Source organism: Lissotriton helveticus, chromosome 11, assembly GCF_964261635.1.
Source record: "Lissotriton helveticus chromosome 11, aLisHel1.1, whole genome shotgun sequence".
In the NCBI taxonomy this organism is placed as follows: Eukaryota; Metazoa; Chordata; class Amphibia; order Caudata; family Salamandridae; genus Lissotriton; species Lissotriton helveticus.
In genome coordinates, this window is record NC_136072.1 from 553,329,342 (window position 1) to 553,355,985 (window position 26,644).

At 45.9% G+C, this 26,644-nt stretch overlaps 1 protein-coding gene across 3 annotated transcripts in view; it reads right to left on the bottom strand.

The window, feature by feature from the left end:
* Positions 1-26,644, bottom strand: part of NSD3 (nuclear receptor binding SET domain protein 3) — a 1,711,795-nt gene that overhangs the window by 410,766 nt on the left and 1,274,385 nt on the right. For all 3 annotated transcript variants that reach the window (XM_078666314.1, XM_078666313.1, XM_078666315.1), the window contains 2 exons: positions 2,496-2,698; positions 81-193 (listed from right to left, as the gene is read on the bottom strand). In XM_078666314.1, coding sequence (XP_078522440.1) covers positions 81-193; positions 2,496-2,698 — 316 coding nt within the window. The remainder of the gene's footprint in view (positions 1-80; positions 194-2,495; positions 2,699-26,644) is intronic.

The window sequence follows — 26,644 nt, forward strand, 5'->3', positions numbered from 1 at the left end:
AGTCCGTACCAATTTGGTCAAGAATGTGTGCAACTTAAAGTTTAGTGTTATCGTACGAAAAAATATGGATCAAAACTCACTTTAACATGTTTATAGGGAGGTGGCTTCCTAGAACTTCTTTCATTTTCAAGCGCTTCTTTACTTTCTCTTTGTTCTTTAAGTTCCAGGAAACGTTTTGCAGCTTCTTCAAGTGCTTAACAAGTAAAAAAGAGGGTCACAGAATTTAGAATGCAAATCGAAAACACGGAACGCATCTAGAAAGTGAGATATGGTTTTAACATAACGTGTTAATTTACGATTCCTTAGTAAATTGTAGAAAGCCATGAATTTATACATTATATTATAGTACTTGAAAAACACTGCTGTGAATGACCCCCAATTTACACGTGAGCAATGAAAGCAGATATGAAAAACTATGTTTCTGTAACATGCGCTATTAGTGAGTTATAAAGAAGGATCTGAACTGTAAACTCTGATGGCACAATTATTAGCACACCTCACTACTTTCACTCCATTGCAGTAAAAAAAGAAAAAAATTGCATGAGAGCCTCAAAATGACAGCAATGCAACATTTCGAAAATACTTGTAAATAACAAGGACCCGTGCAAGGCAATATAATTCCTAGGGCAGGGCAATAATCAATTTGAGGTAAATCCCTAATCAATCGTAAGGTCAACTACATTTAAAGACTCATTTCAGACAACACCATAATATGAACAAATTCAGTGTCAACTACAAAGATTCTTTTAAAAAATGGAAACTTTAAAATGTATTCTTTTCAAGTTAAAAGAGCAAATAGAATATGTTTACATGTATGCACAAAGCCATCATGATGGGCCTATATTTTACATATAAAGGTCAATCATAATACAATATACAACAAGTGACATATAGTACAAAACTTTACAATAACATTTGTTTACAATAAAACAATAAGACAATAAGACCATTACTGTGAACAAAAATGACAAACAAAAAGTGGCTATATGATGGATCTTCTTCAACGCGCGTTTCGGCGCCAACTGCGCCTTCTTCAGGAAAAGCCACACACAGAGACTTTCTATTTATCCATGGTAGGGGAAAAAGGATATATTTATTCCTCCCCTAGCGTCTCACAAGATTTTTTTAATCAGGATGCGGTATTAAAAAAAAAGAAATCGCTATACCTATTTATGCCAAAAGTTGACAATTGATGAGTCAACCTATAGTGTGAGTGTCTCGCTGTCTATGGACCATAGTGAGGATTCATGATGATTCCAACTCTCCAAGACTTGATGTGTCTTCTACTGGTACATGAATTAGTGATAAAAAACATAGTATGGCCGTCAATTCAGGATGGGGGAGATTTTGCTTGTATGCCAATAGTTTTCAATAAAGCTTTTATAAGCTGTGCGACGGTCGCATCTCGATGCTCAAACAAGGAGCACTTGTCACTATCACTAATTCATATACCAGTAGAAGACACATCAAGTCTTGGAGAGTTGAAATCATCATGAACCCTCACTATGGTCCATAGACAGCGAGACACTCACGCTATAGATTGACTCATCAATTGTCAACTTTTGGCATAAATAAGTACAGCGATTTTTTTAATACCGCATTCTGATTAAGAAAATCTTGTGAGACGCTAGTGGAGGAATAAATATATCCTTTTTTCCCCAACCATGGATAAATAGAAAGTCTCTGTGTGTGGTCTTTCCGGATGAAGGCGCAGTTTGCGCCGAAACGCGCGTTGAAGAAGATCCATCATATAGCCACTTTTTGTCATTTTTGTTCACAGAAATTGTTTTATTGTAAACATATATTTTTGTAAAGTTTGTACTATATGTCACTTGTTTTATATTGTATTATGATTGTCCTTTATATGTAAAATATAGGCCCATCAAGATGGCTTTGTGCATACTTGTAAACATCATTCTATTCGCTCTTTTAACTTGAAAAGAATAAAATTTAAAGTTTCCATTTTTTAAAAGAATCTTTGTAGTTGACACTGAATTTGTTCATATTATAGTTTTGCCTGAAATGAGTATTTAAATGTAGTTGACCTTACGATTGCCTAGGGATTTACCTCAAATACATTTCGAAAATACAACAAGTCTAATTCTGTACTGCACATGAACAACTTCCTTTAAATAAATCTAATTTCCAATAGTTACTACTGATATAATACCCTAGCAAACACACTGACACTACTGATTTGTGAGGAGTCATGACTTCTCTTCAGATGCACCCAGGTTTCATCAGTTTTGAAGCTACTAGAACCAGATGAAAAGCAACAAGCTTCCAGTCCCTTTACCACACTGGAGACCCGCAATAAGAATACTAGCTTGATGAACAAAATATCAACAAGCTTGCTGTAGAAGCATATGGAGCCATGTGAACAGATATATAAACAATATGCTTAAATTGAACATTTATTACAGTTTTAACTCTTCTGCAGAACTCCAATCTCAGGCAATATGCACTATACACAATGTTTATTTTTCTAAAGTTACCTTTTTTGAATGTCTTGTTCGAACTATGTTGTCCCTCTGCAAAGCTTTTATCCCCTTCAACATAGGGAAAAACCCTACCCCGATGCACCCAGTAGTAGTCGTGGGAACCGAAGAAAAACACTGGAAAGTCTCCAATTTCATGTTTGAGAGCCTGTATGTTGAGAGGCACTGACCTGGGATTGCAGATCTCTGCTGGCCACCACCTGACAGAAAACAGAAAAAAACCACAAATTCACACTGGATAATTTAGAATTTTCCAGCTGCGACTGCTGCTCCTCCACACCAAGTAAAGAGACATAATTGCCAATTGGATGGAACAGTTGACCGTCAGTTTAAATCGGGAAAAAGTTAATGGGCAAACACTGTTAACTTTGCCTATTTGGCTTCGCCGGCAACCTCTACACCATAATAGTAATCGCACCCAATTGGCAGACAAGCACATACTGAAAAAACTAGACCTGAAACCATGATTCACGCCTTGGCAGAAAACTAGTAAACATTGGAAGGCACAGTAATTGGCAAATGTGAGCATTTTTTAATGCTTTGGTTTGACAGGATGCAGTACAGAGTATGTAGTTTTCAATGACTGGGAGAACTTTCACTGAAGCATAGTTTTTAAAGCTTATGTAAACCCACAAATAATAACATATGTTACTATTTTGAATTCCATGGGTTTGTAACTTTAGTCTGCTTGTTTAAACTCAATAAAACATTTTCTGTATGGCAAAAAGTGTAACACGAAGCATACACATTTTTGGAAGGCCCCCACTTGACGGCAAGCAAGTATGCATCACTCTGTCTCATGGAAGGTGATGGATACGATAAAGTTACCTACTTTTGGTAGAAAGTTTTCTGAAGGAGACTTTATCTACTACCTGCAGATTCCTCACCTTTGAATATTCCTAGGAGCAGACTGGATCTGGAAACCGAAGCCACTATGACGTCAGATGTGTTGTGACTATGCCAGTGGATTCATATAGCCTCAAGAAGGGCACCTTAACAGTAGTTGTACTGCCACAACATTAAGATATTTAAAGTGAAATGAATTTCTATGATGGTGCACTGTATAACTAAGTTGCTTAAATATTAAAATCCTATATTATTTTAGAAGTAATGGTTTTATCTCCATTAGAAGGAATGATGAGTAGTGGCAGCGAGATATCTGCAGGTTGATATAATATCCGTCTGGAAGATTGTTACCGAAGTAACTATTTCTTCTGAGAGATACTTCTACCTGCAGATTCCTCAGGTTTGAATAGATTTCCAAACAATAATTTGCTGGGAAGGGAGTGGAGAAAACTATGTTTATATGAGAAAATCTTGAAGTACAGATGAGACAAAGTGTCCATCTCTTTGTACAGCAAAATCTAATCATTAATGTTGCACATAAGTATGTACAGAAGACCACGTAGTGGCTTTGCATGCATCAGCTGCTGGTATTCCACTCATTAATGCTGCTGTAGAAGATTTAGCTCTTGTAGAATAAGCTCATATACCTTTAGGAGGGTCTTTAATTTTTTTGCAAAGGGCTAAAATATCTTGATACACAGAATGCACCTGGAAATGGTTTGTTTGGGTGTTGCTTTACCATTTTAGGATCCTGTATAACCAATACAAAGTTGGGCAACTGATCTAAGGTCCTTAGAATGGTTGATGTAATAAGTCACAGCCCTTCTAGGGTCTAATCTGGGCAACCTTTCTTCCTCTTTAGAAAGATGTGAAAGATCATAAAAGGTTGATAGAGTGGTGGATTGTCGGAGATAAAAAGAGGACATTGCCTTAGGCAGGAACGCAGCCTTATATCGAAGCACTAACTTGCCTGGGAAGCAGCATGTAAAGGGTGGACAAACAGAAGGGCTTGAAATTTGCTAACACGTTGAGTTGAAGTGACGGCTACTAAGAAAATTACTTAGAGAAGAGTAAGTAGCCTCAGTTGACAATTGAGTAATGGTTCAAAAGTAGTACTCATAAGAAACGTTATAACTAGATTAAAATCCCATTGTGGCTGAATGAAAGGTATTGGTGCATACATGTAGGTCAGGAATTTTGATACCACAGGAAAACAGTCAAGACTGGACTAGTCGACAACAGAACGCTGCAAGGCTGAAATATAACCCTTCACCGCAGCTTCCGCACAGCCTAGATGAGCTAAGGACAGCACAAATTGTAGTACATTGGACAGGGATGTTTTCAGAGAACCTATTCCTAAACCAAAGCACCAGGAAACAAATATGTTACAGCTTCATGAGTATATATATATATATATGTTGTAGACGGGTGATGTGCAGAAAAGATCCCATCCAACACTTTTGGAGGATGCTGAAATCTGCTCACAGTTCTCAACACAATCTGTACACATGAAGGAGTAGACTCAAAAAGCTGGGGAGCAGAATCTGTCCTCCTGATTAAGACAACAGTTTCTCCCTGAGCCATAGACAAACAGTGGCTCTTACAGTGAGGTTGTTATGTTTCATATCAGTACTCTAATATAGGTCCAGGGATCATCGTACCCTTTCCCTACATGATCTCAACTACATTTCACATGAACGAACCTTATAAGGACATAACTTCAAATAAGGACAGAAAGCCTTATAAGAATTAACCCCTTTTATGGACTAAATCTTTCACCTAGGTCCATGCAGAGAGAGGGGTTTTCCCAATCAATAATGCTAAGATGTCATCTTTAGCACATATGAATAATTTATGAGGACACTACCCAGGGGGTATACTTCACCTCACCTACCTATGCACAAGGTTTAATCCCATACGTTATCCTCATACTAAACAATGGCTAACACGCACAAGTACTGTATAAATACAGCACCTTGCTATCAGTAGTTGGAGGGAACCGAGACTTTAAGGCAGACACACTGACCAGAGACGCTGAGGCTCCTGCATGCAGTCGCTCCAGCTGACAGTGGTCTAAACATCCCTTGCGGGGTGTCCAACTCGAGACCAGGACGAGGTCCCACACACTCATTCAGGTAATGAGGTTCGACTAAATCCTGGCGGGATTCTTGGCTCCTAGGCCTATTAGCTCTTTCGCACCTACTCACATGCTAGGTACACTTGGGTACATCTAGACAGGCATTGTAGGAGTAAGCGCTTTATTTTATAAATGCATTTTATATTCACGTATATGTTCCGGACTATTGCAAAATGGTAGAACTGTACTATTCCTTTTTATTCACTGTACTGCTGATCCTACATCTCTGCTACGGAGTAACAGTTGTAGCAGCAGGGCTTTAAGTGGTCCCGGGACTGCGGGGACCAGAGACAGGTGAAATGGCAGAGGACTCCTGATATTCAAATCGGACACAGTCGAGCCTCTCCCTCCCGAGCCCCGATCGACTGAGCATAATCCATTGACATTGAATTTTTTGTCTTCATGAAGTGTCAGTAAGTACGCCGACACTTACTTTTAACACTCTTTTCACAACACACCTTAGCGAGTGTGTAGGTAACACACTGGTTCATTCACGTGGCCGTTATTTATTTGCCACTCACTCATCACTTTAGCGGTCCTGAAGAAAGCCTCATTCAACCATACATAGGGGCTGAAACATGTAGACCTTCACACATAGCCAACTGACAGGTAAATTGACCCTTACCAGTTGCACCATATAGATTTTAACTCCTATCCTGAGCCTGGCTGATGAGGATTATGAATCCGAAACCGGTCCCCGGATGCTTGTTTCCGGTCCAGGAAAGACATGGTTTGGCAGTTCGGGCTGGACTGTTCCCACGAGGCACAGGGTCAGACTGATTTGCATATAGCCATGTCTGAACTGGGGAGGCTGAGTGAACTAAAGAATGGTGATGGATTAAACCCAGATCAGTTGACTGGGGGTGAGTGTTTGATTTGTTCAAACGCTCCGTCCATCATCCCCTTTTGTATCGCTTTGTTCGCCCTAAGTGTGGCAGGGTATGCTCAGACGTGAGTCCCTTGTTCACTTGGCCACTGGATTCAAGATAGCCTGGCTGATTAGGATTATGAATCCGAAACCGGTCCCAGGATGCTTGTTTCCAGTCCAGGAAAGACATGGCTTGGCAGTTCGGGCTGGACTGTTCCCACGAGGCACAGGGTCAGACTGATTTGCATATAGCCATGTCTGAACTGGGGTGGCTGAATGAACTAAAGAATGGTGATGGATTAAACTCAGATCAGTTGACTGGGGGTGAGTGTTTGATTTGTTCAAACGCTCCGTCCATCATCCCCTTTTGTTTCGCTTTGTTCGCCCTAAGTGTGGCAGGGTATGCCCAGACGTGAGTCCCTTGTTCACTTGGCCACTGGATTCAAGATAGCCTGGCTGATTAGGATTATGAATCCGAAACCGGTCCCAGGATGCTTGTTTCCGGTCCAGGAAAGACATGGCTTGGCAGTTCGGGCTGGACTGTTCCCACGAGGCACAGGGTCAGACTGATTTGCATATAGCCATGTCTGAACTGGGGTGGCTGAATGAACTAAAGAATGGTGATGGATTAAACCCAGATCAGTTGACTGGGGGTGAGTGTTTGATTTGTTCAAACGCTCCGTCCATCATCCCCTTTTGTTTCGCTTTGTTCGCCCTAAGTGTGGCAGGGTATGCTCAGACGTGAGTCCCTTGTTCACTTGGCTACTGGATTCAAGATAGCCTGGCTGATGAGGATTATGAATCCGAAACCGGTCTCAGGATGCTTGTTTCCGGTCCAGGAAAGACATGGCTTGGCAGTTCGGGCTGGACTGTTCCCACGAGGCACAGGGTCAGACTGATTTGCATATAGCCATGTCTGAACTGGGGTGGCTGAGTGAACTAAAGAATGGTGATGGATTAAACCCAGATCAGTTGACTGGGGGCGAGTGTTTGATTTGTTCAAACGCTCGGTCCATCATCCCCTTTTGTATCGCATTAATAAAACTAGTGCAAGGATTCTTAGATGTATTTTTAACTACAAAACTTCACATCACACAAACGCACAGACACCCGCTCCGCTGTAATCAGGCGTCGTAGCACAACCGGGGGGCATTCGGCCACCCGGTTGGGACCCCGATGATGACGCATGACACCAACCAGGTTGGTGTGTGAGCGGTCTTTTAAACACCCAATGGGTCTCAACCCATGTCACAAACAGTCACTACAAGTATCCACACACACATAGTGGGCTCGTCCTCATTGTTTAAGTATCATATGCTCCAGGGGTGCAGGACGTGCCCCTTCAACACCCTTGCTCTCGCATTGTTTTTCCCATAATAAAAAACAAACTTCTAAAGACAAGAGATCTCAGTACCGAGGTTGGTCTCCTCCACAGGAGCCCTCTGAAAAGAGGTACAACCTTAGGAATAGGGACAATATTAGGAAATCTGACAGGTATCAGGATACTGATACACATTCCTCTTGTTCCTTTCAGGGCTCGAAGAAAAGCTCAGAAAGAGAAGGACGGTCGGAACATAGAGACGAGCGCACACCGTCCAGAGACAAGCAGCACAATCAAGACTTTACTTCTCAAAAAGAAGACAAGGCAAAATCAAAACCTCAATTTAAGAAACGAAAGTTGCTGGTCTGAAAATCAGACATGCCCAGAATTCTGAGGACATAACTTCTGAACAGGGAATGGGCTCTGGCGATGCTAGACAGTGCGGCAGAAGTAACAATAGCTCACCAGAAACTGAAGGAATTTCTGGTGACAGTGGACTTGAATGATTAAATCACAGTAGAAACACCAGACAAAAGAGTGAGCATCCCACATAAGTTATATGAAATAACACTTCGGATGGAGGGGGACAATCCCAGGAAAATAAAAGATCTTTTTAGGAAGAACTTATTGAACAAGTTACTTATCTTCGCTAACGATGTATGTGGTTGAGACACAGTCTAGCAGCAGATTCCTTAACTTACAATATCCCCAGGTGTCAGAATGGATCCAGAAAGTTTTTTCGTCAGCAGCACCCCTGCGCGTCGGTAGGCGGCGTCATGCGGCTCCGCGTGCGTCGTTGGCACCGGGATGACGTCATCGGAGCTACTTAGACACACCCACTCACGCGGACGTCAGTTCTGTACACGACTTTCCGCGCCAGGAACGCAGAGCCATGCAATAAACTGACCACTGGTGCCATGTACCTAGGGCCCTGAAAGGGATGATCTTAACCCTTGTAATCAGTTCGCAGAACGGGGAGAATGTGGGACGGTGAGGAATCTATCATTACTAATGTTTCTTACAGATATATCGTTACCGAACGTAAGTAACTTTTGCATCTGAAAGAAACACATAGTGATAGATTCCTTAACTTAGAATAGATACCCCAGCAATACCAACCCCGGTGGTGGGTCTGCAAACCAAGATCACACCAGAAAGTCCTGGAGAACAGAACAGCCAAAAAAAAACGTCTCTCCGGACTTGGCTGTCCAGGCAGTAATGTTTGGTAAACGTGTGCAGCGAGGCCCACGTGGCTGCCTGACAGATGTCATGCAAGGGAACGCCGCGTCCCAAGGCAGTAGTGGCTGCCGTCACCCTGGTAGAATGGGCACGCAACCCCACCGGAGGATCCTTTTTTAGCCAAGGAGTAACGAGCCTTTATGCATAGAACAACCCACCGAGAGATGGTCTGCTTGTGCACAGCCCGACCTCTCTTGGCGCTCACGTAGCCAACAAAGAGCTGGTCATCCACCTGGAACTGTTATGTGCGGTCCACACAGAAAGAGAGCGCACGTTTTGAGTACAGACGGTGAAGCCTCTCTTCCTCTTTTGTGGATGCGGAGGCAGAAAGAAGGTGGGCAAAGTGATGGTCTGCCCGATGTAAAATGCAGTGACAACCTTTGGCAGAAAAGAAGGACGAGTCCTTAGAACAACTTTGTACGGATGGACAGAGAGAAAAGGAGGCTTAGAAGAGAGAGCCTGGAGCTCACTCACCCTTCTGGCAGAGGAGATGGCAACCAGGAAAGCAGTCTTATGCCCGAGGAGACGAAGAGGACAATTGTGAAGTGGCTCAAAGGGAGCACACATCAGAAAGGTAAGAACAAGGTTCAAGTACCACTGAGACATCACGAAAGGGACAGGAGGAAACATGTGCGTGATGCCTTTCAAGAACCTATTCACAATGGGGGACTTGAAAAGGGAAGGCTGATCTGGAAGCCTTAGAAAGTCGAGAAATGGCCGAGAGATAGCCCTTGATATTGCCCAGAGCAGAGCCCTGCTGGGCCAAAGAGAGAAGAAGAACCTCTGAAAGAGGGGCGGAAAGGGGATCCACAGCCTTTGCTGTGCACCATGCCACAAACTTATTCCACCTACAGGCGTATAGGCGTATACCGTCTTAGTGGAGGGAGGCCTGGCTGCCTAGATAACATTACAGACTTCAGGAGGCAGGTCGAAAGAGGTGGAAATTGCAACGCGCAGAAGTGATGACATTGTGCGTTCTCTTCGGTGGCAAACAGATCTAACCAAAGCTCTCCCCATTGCTGAAAGAGGCCTTGCGCCACGTCCAAGTTCAGACGCCACTTGTGATCCATCTTGCACCGACGGCTGAGTTTTTCCGCCCTGGCGTTCAAGGAACCTGCCAGGTGATCAACCACCAGGGACATGCCCTCATGTTCCAGCCAAGCCCAGAGGCGCAGCGCCTCTTGGCAAAGGGTCCAAAACCTCACCCCGCCCTGTTTGTTGCAGTACAACATGGCGGTGGTGTTGTTGGTGAACACCTGCACTACCTTCCCCATGACAGAAGGAAGAAATGCTTTCAGTGCAAGCCGGATCGCCCGAAGCTCCAGCAGGTTGATGTGGAGCTGGGACTCCGCCGGAGACCAGAGGCCTCTGATCTCCGCCTCCCTCATGTGGCCGCCCCATCCCAGAAGGGACGCATCCATCACCACTGTGTATTCCGGTTGGAGAAGGGAGAGGGATCTGCCATTGACCCAATCACGATTCGTCAGCCACCACTGCAACTGTCTTGCAGTGTCCTCCGAGATCTGGAACTTCAGGTCCCAGTGCAGAGCCCACATATGCCATCTGGCATGATCCACCAGCAGGAGGCCATCAGACCCAGCAGTTGAAGCGTCATCCTGACCGAAACCCAGGACAGAGGCTGAAAGATCGGAATCATAGCCTGAATGTCCCAGACTTGCTGATCGGGAGGATAAACCCAAAACTGTGCCGAGTCCAGACCCGCTCCGATGAAAAGGAGCTTCTGGGAGGGAATGAAGTGTGACTTTGGCATATTGATGGAGAACCCCAGCGAATGCAGGAGGTCGGCCGCAGTCTGGAGGTGGGAGACAACCGCCTGGTGCGAGCCCGCCTTCAACAGCCAGTCGTCGAGATAGGGGAAGACTGAAACCTCTGATCTGTGCAGATGAGCTGCGACCACCACCATCACTTTCATGAACACCCGAGGGGCGCTGGTAAGCCCAAAGGGGAGCACAGTGAACATAAAATGCTCCTGGCCTACCGTGAATCACAGGTAGCGTCTGTGGGCTGGCAGGGCAGGGCGGGGAATATGAAAATAGGTGTCCTGCAAGTCAAACGCCACCATCCAGTTTTGGGGATCTTGGCAGACAAGACCTGAGCAAGCGTGAGCATCTTGAACTTCTCCTTCCGGAGGAAGCGTTTGAGGTTCCGAAGGTCTAAGATAGGATGCAGGCCCTTGTCCTTCTTCGGAGCCAGAAAGTAGTGAGAATAACAACCACTATCTACTTCTGGCGTCGGAACGTGCTCGATGGCCCCCTTGGCCAAGATGGCCGCAACTTCCTGCTGTAGAAGCTCCAAGTGATCCCCTGACATGCGGTGGTACTGAGGTGGCATGGCTGGAGGGGTTGCCTCGAAGGGGAGGGAGTACAACTTGCAGCACCCACTTGTTCGAAGTGATGTTGCGCCAGTGGTGGAGATGATGGCGTATTTGTCCACCCACTGGCGTCTGATGGGCCTGAAAGGTCAGACTAGGAGGGCTTGGAAGCAGATGCTGCGGGGGTGGAGGTGGACTGGCCCGCCCGCTGGCCCCTTGAACCGCCTCAACGGTTTCCACATCCTCTGCCACGCTGAGGTTGTTGCTGCTGTGGCCTGCGGCTCTGCGAATGCTGGCCGTGGCCACAAAAGGAGCGAAAAGCAAAAGGCGGAGGAGGCCGAGCGAGCAACAGGCCCAAGGACTTGGCCGTAGCCTGGGAGTCCTTGAAGCGCTCCAACGCACTGTCTGCCTTGTTGCCAAAAAGGCGAATGCCATCAAAGGGCATGTCCATCAAGGTGTTCTGGACATCCCCTGAGAAGCCAGTAGTCCTCAACCAGGCGTGGCGCCGAAGCACCACCGTCGTGGGAATCGACCTAACCATTGAGTCGGCAGTATCCAGCCCACAACGTATAGTGAACACCGCTGCATCTCTCCCGGCCGCAATCGCCTGGGAAAGAACTGTCTGGGCCTCCACCGGGCAGTTGGGCAGCACCTGCGCAACCGTGTCCCACGGAGAGTGGGTATGACGGCCCAAGAGGCATGCGATGTTCACCGACCGCAGCCCTAAGCTGGCAGATGAAAACAGTTTCTTACCAAACTGATCTAGCTTCTTGCATTCCCTATCCGGAGGTGCGGTAGGGAACGCGCTCTGGGAAGCTGAGGCTTGGACAACCAAGCCTTCAGGGGTGGGGTATTGGGTTAGGAAGAGGGGGTCGCCAGGAGACGGACGATGGCGGCGGACCACGTTCCTATCTACAGGAGCCCCTGTGTTGGGCCTGGAGTATGGGTTGTGAGAAGTTGGCCTGCTATATGATGTTCACTATTCTAGTCATCATTTCTGATAACATATGACATTACAGCTGTAATTGATATATAGTATACTTAGTTGACTGCAAATCTTTCATTAAACATCCCGCTAAAGTCTCAACCATTGATATCGTTACAGCATCAATGGATGTACATAATATTGTGAAAACTGGAGGAAACCTGGTCTTCAACTCCAAAAGGGATACTGTAACAACACTTTATACGAGGTTAGTCTGTTATACGTGATATAAAACAACATCGTATTATAAAATGAATGGGACACATAGTGAGAATTTGCTTGCATCTCTAAATAGATTTCTATGGCAGTAAATGCGAACTGAATGAAGGGAGCAGCTAATAAAGATTTGCAAGTTATGAAAGACAAGATACAATAGAATTTTCAATAAGGTAAGAAGATCTGTAGCACAGATGTAGGATATTCCATATTCAGATATAGAGAGATTAAAAACAAATCTTCTAATATTATCACAGGACGTATTGCCTACTTAATCGACGGATGTGACTTTCCATAGAAACAAGCGCCCTGTACTTGTGCTAGGGTAAGATGATTTGCCAATAAATATGAACTATTTCGTGAGTAGGGTGGTGAAACAAGTTAGTTCCTTCAATCTCTCGGGTAACCTGAGTAGGTTCTACTTTGGAAAATCGACTTAAGAACCGCTTACTCCACTTTTGTTTTCCACACTTACCCCCTCATTCTTTCTCTATCTATCCTCAAGTTACCTTTTCAAGTCTTATAACAGAGGTCACATGGTTTGGCCCAAGAGATTTATGTAACCATTTAGTTTGGTCAGTGTGGGTTCATTAAATAACATAAGGTAAAACTAAGGGTCACAGGGAATTATTTAAAGACCACCCCAGGATGAAGTCTCCAACCAAACGCTTTAATCACAAAAAACAACCTGGGGGTCTAAATGGGAGCTATTGGTGATCCCTAGTTACACTAAACTCCTATAGAAGTGAGCAAGTGTGCAAGGTACTAGAACAGGCTTAGCACCTTTGATAAAGATAGAAATACAACCTCACAGTCATATGACCCACTACGACTGCTTGAACAGACCCATACAGAGCAAACTAGGATTCCCATCAACAAAGTGTAGATCAAATGTTTTATCATTTGGTCATCCTGATTGGGTTGACGTGTCTCTTGATCTATAAGACCATGCCATGCCTCAAACTCATCCGGGTCAGACCCTCAATCGCCGTGATGGCCATAGAACTATGATCTGGATGGGAGATAGTGCAGTGCAAAAAGGAAAAAGTGGTGTATTTAAAAAAGGATAGAGCAACAATAAGAACAAACTTTAATCAACATTGTTCTCTCCCTTATTAAAACCAAGCAAGTGAAGCAGTTTACCCAAATAGCTGCATATCAAACGGCCAACATGTTTCAGCCAAACTGGAATAATTCCAAAGGCTTTCGTCAGGGCCACAGTTCGAAATACTTGCTACTGCGTTTCAAAGGTGCAACAAAAAAAGGATATCAATGTGCAAATAAAGGCCTCCCACTGAGCTCAGAGGAGCGCCAAGGGGTCGCGACGGACAGAGCGGGACCTCCTTCTTTTCCTGAGCAAGGTTTCCAGGAGAGGTGAGGCATACTCCCTGAACAATGCGGATGGATGATACACCAGGTTGATACAGAGGAAAACTAATCTTTATTTGCACATTGATATCCTTTTTTTGTTGCACCTTTGAAACGCAGTAGCAAGTATTAAGAACTGTGGCCCTGACGAAAACCTTTGGAATTAGTCCACTGATTTAAATCTTTTTCGAGATATGAATTCAAAATTAAAAGTATAGAAATATATAAAAAACTTTCTCTAAAAACAAAAGATGAATTCCAAATAATAAATATAAATGAAATAAATAATTGTGCTTGCCATGTTTTGAAGGACTTTGCTTGAAAGTAGGAACTACATGTCTGGAGCAAAATAAATAAGGCCACGAGGGAATTCCTTTTTGTTGTGATATTGCTGTTCCTCTCTATTCCCTGGCCCAAAGTCTTTCAAGAGGGGGTCCCTTTGATATGTTGACACTATTCTAGTGAACACCTTGCACCAGTCCAAACAACCCTTATGGTGATGGTTGTAAGTCAACCTTATAGACCAGCTATCCTAGTGGTAGCGTGGACAGAACAGTCTTAGGCTAAAAGACTCTTGAGGGCTTGTAAAGCCATCTGTTTTACCATATGTAACCCCTTGAATATCAAATGAAAGGACACCACACAGGATAGATATAAAATATATATGTATTTATTTACTAACACACTCCTCTGAACTCTTTATGAGATCAGAGGCAAAAGCACATAACAAGTTACTCTTAGAAACACTTTAAATAGCACAATTTACAGTTAGGCCCTAGGGGCGCGTAAAACCATATACTAAGTAAGTGGTATAAGAACCACGACTCGTGAAAAGGAAAGGCCTAGGGCCTAGATAATCACTGGGGCTACACTATCTGAACCTGAGGTTAGGAGTAGGAGGCCCACAGGCGGCGCATGAAGTGTCAGTACACTCACGCGAGAGTCAATAGAAAGTCAATGGGAACTTAGAAGGTAAGTAAATGGAGATTCAGGACACTTCCGGTCTAGCTAGAAGGAAACAACTAAAAACCTAGACACTTGGATAGTCAATACCCTTAGGAGCACCGATGTACTCGCGTTACCTCACCCACAGGAAGCGGGTGCATATGTGTGAAGATGTGTCGGGTTTCGCAGTTGAAGTCTATGGAGCCTGTGAAGAAAGATGCTGCAGGCGACCAGGAGGAAGACGTCCGGGTAGATCCAAGGGTGGATCGAAGATGAAGAAGACCTGAAAGCAGAGGGGACAGAGTCTAGGTCACTAGCCAGTGACCGGGTAGAACCAGGTAGGAACCAGACATCGTCGAGGAGCATGGTCATGAAGCTTGTCTTTGCAGCCACGCGGACGAGGAGGCGTCGAGGACGACCAGGTGCTGGAGAGGAGCTGTCCAACGAAGGTTCTCGCAGATGGAGGGGTCGATTTCCGGATTGGAGCCAACAAGCCTAAGCAAAGGCAACCCACGCAGGATACACAAAAGGCTTCTGGTGCAGACCAGGAGGGTCTGAGGTGCCTCACCTTTGCAGGGAGGCAAGGGCCAGTCTGGAGCAACCAGACCAGCGAGGTGATTCAAAAGGATTGTCGTCACAGAGGCTACTAGCCAACGGGCCAGCAACCGGACAACGCGTCGAGCAGAACACAAGCAGCAGGGCCCCACGCAGAACTCGTGGTGTGTGGAGGGCTGATCTTCGGTGCAGGTGGAGCTCGGATTCGGGGCTTCTCAATCCCCAGTGCACAGATTCGAGGATACCTCAGGAGCTGCACAGTTAGCAAGTCGTGGACTTTTCAAGATGGCCGGTCCCACGTGTCTCGTCACCTCCACGGATCTCAGCTATGCTGCAGACGTGAAGAGATGGTCAGAGAGGTCTGGAAGTCTGGGACTTGTCAGGCTCTGTGCTCGGGTCTCGACGGGAGCGTCGACAAAGCAAGCCGTTGATTTGCTGGATGGTGCCTGGTTGCCCAGGGTGGTCACTCCTTGGCCACAAGGGAGATTCTTCAGTCTTCAGCTCAGGTGAATGTCGAAGGGCCCAGAGCTTAGTTTCAAGTCGATATCAGGATAAATCTAAAGTCTCCTGGGTCAGCTCCTACCTTTATACAACTAAAGGGGGCTGGTTTACTCACTAGGTCCCTCCTATGGGTGGGATCAGGAAGGGGGGTGGTTACACCCCCTTTCCTTTGTCCAGTTTCGCGGCAGAGCTGGAGCTGGAGTGCCCCAGCAACCGGTTTGAACTGGGGTATGCATGGAGCACCTAGTGTGCCCCAGACAGTGTCTGTTTCTATTCAGCCCTCCCTGTCCCAATACACAAAGTCCTGTCTGGGGTGGTGCTCGCACCTCTCCAGGCAGGAAACCTATTGTCCAAACCTCCGTGACTGGAAGGACTCCCAGCAGCAGGAGGTCAGACTTGTGTCTGTGGCAGCAGCGTCCATTTTGTGATGCTGGGGCTCTGGTTAACTTTAACCGGGATAGTCAGCAACAACATGTCTTCTCCCTCTAGAAGGGTGGAATGCTACCCCCGTCGCCAGAATTGGCGAGGGGGTAGTATTCCAAAGCGTATGAACCCTTACACGACATGTTTAGATAAAGCCAAACCAAAGTTAGCATTCAACCGCGAGGATTATATTGCACTTAAGGGTATATGGTATAGCGATATCATAGAACAGCTATAAGAACATGGTTCCGAAAGCTGCAGACAGGCTCAGCTCATGCTAGAGCACCATCTCACACATAACCAAGCACTCTGCCTCCAGGATTGTTAAGGGCTGCCATAGGAGTGACTTATAGGTTACTGTGTGTCTATATTTAAGGGTAGATATAGGAATACTATACCTAAGCAAGGGGTGATTACACGACCTTGCCCCAGCTGAATGATCAGCCAGTTGTGTAAGTTTGAGTGGCCAGCCCGGGGTGGCATAATACATGCTGCAGCCCCTGGTAGGCCTTGGTTGCACCTATGCCCTGAGTACCTAAGGTACACTTCTACAGGGGCTGACAAGGTGAACCAACTTTGTGAATGTACCTAGAGTACATGGTGTGAATTTAGAGAGAGTGCATCTGGGCTGTGGGTCTGATTAGCAGGCCCACAGCCACATCTAAGTCGAAACCAGTAAGGCAAAAGCAAAAAGTGGGGGTGACCATAGGAAGCAGACCCTCCTCTCCTACATGGGTGTTGGACCTGGACCAGGTGTCCAAAAGAACGCCTGTCAGTGCTTCATTAAAAGGCAGCAAAGGCTTCGAAGAGGTAGCCGCCGGTTGGAGCACTTCTGTCTGGAGGTTAGTCCTGACGCCACTGTAGGGAGTTCGAGGTGGAGAGCCTCGGCTACCATACGCAACACCACTGCATAACTGGCTCCCTCCTCCGTAGCCACAGTAGGAGGAGACAGCATGCCAGGGTCAGGTGAGGTGTCAAGACCACTGGCCTCCCCCAAATCCTCTGCCCAGTTAGCATCAGAAGCACAGACCTGTGCTAGAGGGTCCTCAGACCCCTCCCAGTCCTCCCCGTCCTCCGAAGTCTGTGGAACAGGCTCAAAATAAGGGGGACGGTCAAAGGGCACAAAAGGTCCCAACGGCCTCAGTCCAGAGGAGCGGACGAAGTCGAAAGCGGTGCCGGGAAGTTCGATGCCGGTAGAGGTGACAAGGTCAACTGGTGTTTATCGGGGTCCGATCACGGATCCCTGAGGGGCCTGCGGCACCAGGGCCAGAGCCGGCTGCGGCACCGGGGCCAGAGCCGGCGGCGGCCCCGGGGCCGGGCCCGCAGGCGCACCGGCTGGGCCAGACGGCCCAAAGAGTCAGGCCATGGCAGCAAGAAACTCTTGCACCTCAGCAGGCTTCGCCCCCGCACCCGGGAAAAGGGGGGGGTAGACTGGAGGGAACGTTGCAGGCTCCACTGGAGCCATGGAGGTGGCACCGCCCGCACCCTCAGCCACGACGGGAAGTCGAAGAGTGACGATGCTTCTTCGACTTCTTCTTGGAATGCTTCGACTTACCTGACCCCGAATGTGAAGACTTAGATCCAGAAGAATGGTGATGACTGCTCCACGACCGGTCCCTCGACCTCCCACGGGACCGGGACCTCTAGTGGCGGGGAGCCGACTGCCAGACTTCAAGCAACTTTCTGGACCGCTCCCGCAAAGTCTTCGGTGCCATGGCCCAGCAGTCGGGGCACAACTTGGGGTCGTGGGCGCACCCCAGGCAGTAAAGACACACATGGTGTGGGTCCGTCACCGACATCATGCGGTGACAGTCTCCACAGTTCTTGAATTCGGGCATCCCTACCGACACCAGGAGTCGATCGACTTGAAAAGATTATGTAAAAAGTCTCGAAAAACTCAGTCAAAAAGTGACTGGGGGGTACTATGTCTTTTCGGATCTGCGCTTGCTGGCGCGGAAAAAGAAGGGACTGACGTCAGTGCGCGATGGCGCGTCTAAGTAGCTCCGACGATGTAATCCCGGCGGAAAAAAAGCCAACGACGCACGCCGAGCCGCACGACGCCGCCTAACGACGCGCAGGGGTACTGCTGACGAAAAAACTTTCCGGATCCAGTCTGACGCCTGGGGGTAATTCTAAGGTAAGGAATCTATCATTACGTGTTTATTTCAGATCTGTGTGGTAGGGCCTTGGTAGTAGTTGGGCAAGTGTCACTTTTAATGGAAAAGAGGAAGCAGCCTCTTTCTCAACCCTATCATGAGGCATTTAAACACTGGATAGGTACCAGCAATAAGTGAAGTGTGCTGATGCTGTATAGAAGAGTAATTTCATATCCCGATGTGCAAAACCTCCTCGGTCATATGGTAGCATAGGTCTTTCACAGCTTAGCTGAGACTGTTTATTAGCCCAAACCATTTTGATCAGCTTCGTCCAGTTTCTTTGGGGGTTACAGAACGGTGAAATTCTCAAAGCAGCGAGGGAGCTGGAGCAAAGTCATCATTATAATCATGGCTATCCCTTCAGTCACTGACAAAGATAGAGATACCTAATACTCAATTTGAATTCTACAATTTTGACATCACTGGTCCATTGCAGTCTCTGATTACCAGTGCTTTAAATGGGCTGGTACTCACCGGTACTAAGTACCAGCACTTCTACATTTTCGGCCCTTGAGCACTAGAACTTTTCCATGTACAAAGAGAGTACCGGTACTCATGGGGCATCAAGCCAAGCTCATTGAAATTGAGCATTTACAAAAAAGAAGCGCGACATAGCTGACGAGTTGGTCCGTTTTCCTGAAGCACTCTGATGGAGTGTTAATCTCCCCTCCTGCTGGCATAGCAGAATACAGCAGCATTTGTTTGGGGTCCGATAAAGGAGGAAGGTGGTGATAGTGACACTGTAGCCGGTGGGAATCAAGGCTTAGTAATGTGGGCAGACTCCCTTTGTCGGACTCCAAACAAATGCTGCCGTATTCTGCTATGCCAGCAGGAGGGGAGATTAGCACTCGATCAGAGTGCTTCACGAAAACGAACGAACTTGTCAGCTGTGTCGCCCTTCTTTATTGTATATGCTAAATTTCACTCAATTTGAAAAAGCAAAACCTTTGGCAGGCACAATTGCTAATTGATCTGAATATGTATTGAATAGTGCTTAAACTCTGATGGATACAAGTCATCGACAGGACTGATGAGTGAGCGGCCCCCAGCCTAGGACGACCACTTCTGCTAGCTACACTGTGACTCTGAACAGGATTTCCTGCTTGCCCAGCAGGTCGAGATCGAATCAACCACAAAGAGCTTATGATGAGAAGTCCCGGGAGAGTCGTGGCACATTTGAAACATTGTCCTTTGTCATGCCCGTTGGATGTGAAGGGTGCAGGGGGAATTACAACCAGAAGCAACATTTTTCTTTTTTAGTAAGAAGTACTCCGAGCGGAAATTAAAACTTTCTAATAGAGAGTGAAGTTTGCTTTGTGGGAAAAGAGGTTGTGTTCAGAAGTACAGCAATAATTCTCTGTGAGTTATCCAGCAAATAGGCTTGCTTTATTTGTGTGTCAAGTGTGTTGCCTAAAGAAAATGTTTTATTTGTTGGGTAACTGATCGTAAGGTCTAATATGCTCTAGTTAAAGAGAAACTAACCACTTTACCTCAATAATGATCAAACCCTACTACAGAGCACTTTGTGAATTGTTTTTCTCCGACCACGGATTATCCTAAGTTCCCTAACACCATGAGTTGGCAGTCTGTACCTTAAAGCTCTTGATCTCACAAGGCCACAAGATATAGGAAAAAACCTAGCATTTTAAACCTAAGTCCTTGGGAATTTTTTAAACTAGTATTTTATTGGCCTAAATTCTTTACTTCATTTTTGCGAACTTTTTCAGTACAAGAAGCTTCCTTGATATTTTGGCCAAGCTGGTGCATCTCGTAGGTGCCCAAAATTCCCCTGTGACCTGCATGGAGATTGTGAAAACCGAGTGCTGTAGTCCAACAGTATTATTTTTGGCACCCAATCTTTTTATTCTGAGAAGTCAGAGACACTGCAGCCTAAGCGGCGACCCTGTAATAGGACAATGACTCCGATTTAATCTGCTTTTTGCTGGGTTTTGTGAGTAGACTTAGCTGCTGTGAAGATTGTTGGCCTATTTAGTGAAGAGTAATCAAATTGTTCTCAGGCTAGATTAGAAGCAAATTTGCATTGAGTGGCTCAGGTGAATGTATGTTTTGCATCTCAAAATCATTCTGCACATCTGCGCATCAATTGAATCTCAGTTAAATTAAATGTGTGCCTCTGGCCGGGTCAATTGCATTGCCAGTAGCCCCGCCCCAAACCCAGCCCCCTAGCCCACATCTCAATTTGGTGAGTACCTGCACTTATTTTTTTCCATTTAAAGCACTGTTGATTACTATTTCTACATTTACACAAAAATGTATCACCCAGTCCTCCCGTCACTGTGGTAGAAATTCAGATTCAACTCAAGAGGTGACATAGTCAATTGGAACCCTTTGGTATTATTACGCTAATCTGAAGACTAGATTTCCTATGCCATTAAGTGTGATGATTCGGCAGAAAATGGAGGAAGTGGGGGGCACTGTCATCTGGCTTTTGTATGTATAATAAAATATATTTCACGTAGGGGATACATGTAGATCGCAGTCCTTCTCGGCCATAGAACTCGTGTTATGGTGGTAGTCCCTTAGAGCATATGCCACTGCTCAAATGCTATGTCGAATAATAATGGAGATAGATAGCTTCCTTGGCAAAAGGAGCTTCCTATAGTACGTATCACAACACAATAATCATGTCCCCCCCAATCCAAGTCTCCAAAACATCATAAACAGAAAGATCCATTTCAGTGATGCAAATGCTTTTGCAGAGTCTACAAATACCACTATCGCCCATATTGGGTGGGTTGGGGGGGCAATTAATTTGATTTTCAAGTTCACACATAGTCCTGAGATTGTGAGAAATGGAGAAGCAGGGGATACAACTCAGTCCCATGATATACAGCATATACATAAAAGCAATAATTATGAGTAGGATCTTTGTTATGCCATTCTCATGTGTCTCTATAAAAAGCAAAAAAGGGGAGGGCTACCGCAGGCCTATACAGCTTATAGAAATTTGCTGTTACACTCTCAAACCCCGGTGCTCTGCCATTATACAATTTTGATCCTGCCAGAGTAATCACTCATTATGGTTTCAGGCATAGTTGTATGAGGGGAGTGCAGTATTATTCAAGACGCTAGTCAGTCTAGGTTGTTTATTAAAGTCTCTCTCAAGTTGTGTTTGATCTCAGTTACCTCTTGTGAGGTCCCGTTTGGACTCAGCAATTTGGCGAATGTTCTGACCAGATGGTCTCCCTTCCCAAATCGATCTGGTTGACAGCAGTATATTTGATAAGGCATTTTAGCTTGCTTTCTGCTTCTACACCAAATTCCCACAGTAGACAATTTAGCTTCACAAGTATTTTTTGTTTCCTCCGTCATACTATATCTCCAGTTCTTTACTCTCATTCCAGCCTGGTCAGAGTAGTTCAAGTCGATTTAAGTATCACTGCTTGTTTGGCAATGCAGATGCCTTTAACGTATGTCTTGAATGCCTCCCAAACGGTCCCAAGCTCACATGACACCAAAGTAGTCACAGATAGCCTGCCACATTAGTTCAAAATACTGGGTCTCAGTCTCTCAAAGGAGAATGGTCAGGTTCTGTGTCTGTTGCCCATAGAGGGCAGGAACAGCACCAGGAATACTAGGGAGGTGGCGTGACCGTATACAGGGCTGAATTCCAACTCTCTGTTCATGTGCAGGCATCTTTCATGAGCAGCTCGTATTCTAATCAGGATGTTGCATCATGTGCTGAGGAAGAATACATCAAATCTGTTCTGTTGGGATTTCTTAGACGCCAGACATCCACTAGCTCATGCTGGCTCGTGATGTTTGACAGAGTTTGTCGTTTCCCTCATAGATATAACCTTGATGTGGATTTGCCTATTGTGGGATTGAAGACTGCATTAAAATTCCCACTCCAATTAACTGCAGAGGGGTAGGTCCTCGTACATTCGATCATTATCTCTTCAAAGAAACAAGGACTATTCATCTTTGGCCCACAAGTACTGATGGGTGTAACGTGTAATTTATGGATTACTGACCTTGAAGAAATCTAACTTCTTTGTATGCTCTAGGGTGAATTACTGCAGAATGGTTAACCACTCTTACTTAGCAAGCGATCACCTGTGGTTGTGACTTACAGGTTGAGAAGTAGCATTGTGTTCCACATCGTCTGGCTCATACAGCTGTGTCTCCTGCAGAAATGCCATTGTAATTTTATGTCTATATTAAGTATGCTTCATCCAGTCTCCATCTATCTCCCCACAACGAAATCCAAATTGTTAGTGCATCTTCCTGCTAACCTTTATTAACAAACTGAGTAACTGCATCATGAAGTCTATTTAAGATTTAGTGATCTGTAGTAACGTTAAGGTAACGCTAATACACCCTAAGGGTCACCAATGCAAGCAGACAGTATCTAGATTAGGTGGAGGGAAAGCCTATCAAGAAATGACATAATGTGCACAACTCTTTTGCATGGATTATATTAGGTGTCCATTTTAGTTTTCCTTTTTAACTTAGCATCTTTTAAAGATGGTTGTTTGAACATGTTTTTCACTAACATGAGAAAATGCCACACATGCACTTATTTTTAAAGACATTGTTGTTCTGTAGTCAGCACTGTTAGTGCCAGGGACACGTACTAGAACTTATGTCCTTGCTTTATTATGTGCTGTGGGAGAGAACTCTTTCTCCAGACTAAGTAAAGTTGTTATTCTGCAACTTTAGCAAAAGGCGATACAGCCAGTTTTTATCATTTAAACAGCATCTATTAAGCAATTGGTAATAGGCACTTCACACCGGAGTTATTATAAATGTTGCAGAGAGCTGTAAATGAGAGGCAGCTCCACAGGCCCTGACAATCAAACTAAGAAGGAAGATAGCGGTCCAAGCAGAGTTGTGTGCAGGCTTGCACATTGAGACAGAGTGCATTCATTAATGCACTGAGGCCAGCTTCCTGAAATATTACACCAAGGTAAAGGGTTAGATAATTCCAACTGGGTCTGCAGAATTGTACTCCCACCACGCTCTTGCTAGAGTAGGGATAATAGTGATCGATAGGAGTAACATTAGGAACAATTAATATACTTGAACTGTTTGGGTTTTTGACCATTCTAATAATGCTTATAACCATGATGGGTCTAATCTGTCTAATCACCGCATTTCATGTTTAAGTTATAAGGATTAGAAATGCTCAATACATATTTGAAAATGTATTGTTTCTTTTCTTTGTAAAACTTGGAGAATGCAATAGTAACAAACGAAAGGGTTAGATCTGTTTCCACAAATTCCTTTTGAATTAAAGAGGTCATGTTTGAGGTTACCAACAGCCTTTACAACTCTGGAGGATTAGGAGTTTAGATACAGGACTATGAGTTCGCCGAACCAACATTTACTGATACGAGTAGACTCAGTCTTTATAGTCTGAAGCACAAGTTACTTACCTTCGGTAACGATATATGTAAATGTAAATGTAAATGTGGTGTACTTGTAAAGCGCACTGCGACTCCATGGAGTATCCTGGCGCTGAAGACCGCTGGGGAACCCGTCCTGGTTTTCCCTGTGAGATGGTCCCTTTCTGGGTATCTCCAAGGTGAAACCAGGCATCCCCGGCGTCAGTGGGGGGCCAATGTAGAGTTGAGGCAAGCTTAATGCCCAGAGTTGCCGAGTGTGTTCCCTGGTTAGAGTAGGCACCGAGGCGAGAATTATCGAGTCCGTTTTGACCCTGTTTCACGACCCTGCCGCGTCGGGAATTGAACCCTGGTCCCGGGCTGTTCTCTGCTTACGGGTCTGCCGCCTCTAACCAGTGAGCCACACCACTCCACTCCATATATCTGTAAGAAACAGTAGTTAGTATTAGATTCCTTACCTTAGAATACCCCCAGGCGTCAGACTGGATCCGGAAACTTTTGCGTAGCAGTACCCTCGCGCGTCAGTAGGCGTCGTCTGCGGCTCGGCGTCTGTCGTCGGCGCCGGGATGACATCGCCGGAGTACTTAGACGGCGCCCTCGCGCGCTGACGTCAGTTCTTATACACAGCTTGTCCGCGCCAGTAAACGCAGAGCCATGATAAAAACCAACACTGGTGCCATAAAAACTAGGGCCCTGAAAGGGGATTACCTTAACCCTAGATATCGGTTCGCAGAACGGGGAGGATGGGTGGGGCGGTAAGGACTCTAATACTAACTACTGTTTCTTACAGATATATCGTTACCAAAGGTAAGTAACTTGTGCATCTGAAAGAAACAGGTTAGTATTAGATTCCTTACCTTAGAATAGATACCCCAGCAAAACCAACCCCGGTGGTGGGTCTGCGAACCAATGATCACACCAGAAAGTCCTGGAGAACGGAACGGCCGAAAAAGCCATCTCTCCGGACTTGGCTGTCCAGGCAATAGTGTCTTACGAACGTGTGCAGCGAGGCCCACGTAGCTGCCTGACAGAAGTCCTGCAAGGGGACTCCACGGCCCAGGGCAGAAGTAGCCGCCGTGGCCCATGTGGAATGGGCACGAAGCCCCACAGGAGGCTCCTTTCGAGCCAAAGAGTAACAAGCCTTGATGCACAAGACGACCAATCGAGAAATGGTGCGCTTGTGCACTGCCCGTCCCTTCTTAGCGCCCACGTAACAGGCAAAGAGTTGGTCATCCACCCGGAACTGGCATGTGCGATCAAGATAGAATGAGAGCGCACGTTTTGGGTCCAGACGGTGGAGCCTCTCTTCCTCTTTCGAGGGATGCGGAGGCGGAAAGAAGGTGGGCAAAGTGATGGACTGCCCGATTTGGAAGGCTGTGACTACCTTGGGCAGGAAAGAGGGTCGCGTCCGCAACACAACTTTGTCCGAATGGACTGAAAGGAAAGGAGGTTTAGAAGAAAGGCCCTGGAGCTCACTCACTCTCCTGGCAGAGGTGATGGCAACCAGGAAGGCGGTCTTCAGAGTAAGAAGGCGAAGAGGACAGTTATGAAGTGGCTCAAAGGGAGCACACATTAGGTAAGTTAGAACAAGGTTCAAGTCCCACTGAGGCATCACGAAAGGAACTGGAGGAAACATATGGGTGATGCCCTTCAAAAACCTATTTACAACTGGGGTCTTGAACAAAGAGCGCTGATCAGGTAGTCTTAAGAAGGCGGAAATGGCCGAGAGGTAGCCCTTCAGAGTGCCCAGAGCAGAGCCCTGCTGGACAAGAGAAAGAAGAAAGAGGAGAACCTCTGAAAGAGGGGCAGAAAGGGGATCCACAGCCTTTGCTGTGCACCATGCCACAAATTAGGTCCACCTGCAGGCGTATACCGATTTTGTGGAGGGACGTCTGGCTGCCAGAATGACATTACAGACTTCAGGAGGCAAGTCAAATGGCCTCAACTGCCGCCACTCAATCTCCACGCATGTAAGTGGAGACTGGACAGGTTCGGGTGGAGGACCGTCCCCTGCTGCTGCGACAGAAGGTCCTCCTGAAGAGGCAGACGAATCGGGGGATCGATTGACAGGCTGAGTAGCTCGGGATACCAGAACCTCCGTGCCCAGTCCAGAGCCACAAGGATGACTTGGGACCGGTCGCGCCTGATCTTCTTCAGCACTCTGGGCAGAAGTGGTATAGGCGGAAAGGCGTACAATAGACTGTAGGAGAGTGGGGTCTGCAATCCTATGTTCACCCCAGATTTTTGCTTTTTGCTTCACTGGTTTACGAATTTCCCTGGCTGTGGGCCTGCTAATCAGACCCACAGCCTAGCTGTTCTCTCTCTAAATTAACAACCATGTACCTTAGGTGCATTTACCAATTGGTACTGGGCCACCTTATCAGTCCCTGTACAGTATACCTTAGGTATCCAGGGCATAGGTGTACCCAGGGCCTACCAGGGGCTGAAGCATGTATTATGCCACCCCTGGCTGGCCATCTAACCAGACACAACTGACTGCACGACAGCTGGGGCAAGGTGGTGTAATCACCCTTTGCTTTAGATATAGTTACCTATATCTAAACCTAAAATGGACACGTATATTCCTATCAGTCACTCCTATGGAAGGCCTTCTCAATCCTGAAGGCAGAGTGCTTGGAATTATGTGAGATGGTGCTCTGGCATGAGCTGAGCCCGTTTGCAGCTTGCGGAACCAAGTCCTTATAGCTGTTCCATGATAACGCTATACCATATACTCTTAAGTGCATTATAATCCTCGCGGTTAAATGCTAACTCTGGTATAACATTATCAAAACAAGTCGAGTAAGGTGTTATACGAATGCACAAGTTACTACTTGTGTAACGATATATCTGTAAGAGACATTAGTTAGTGATAGATTCCTTACCTT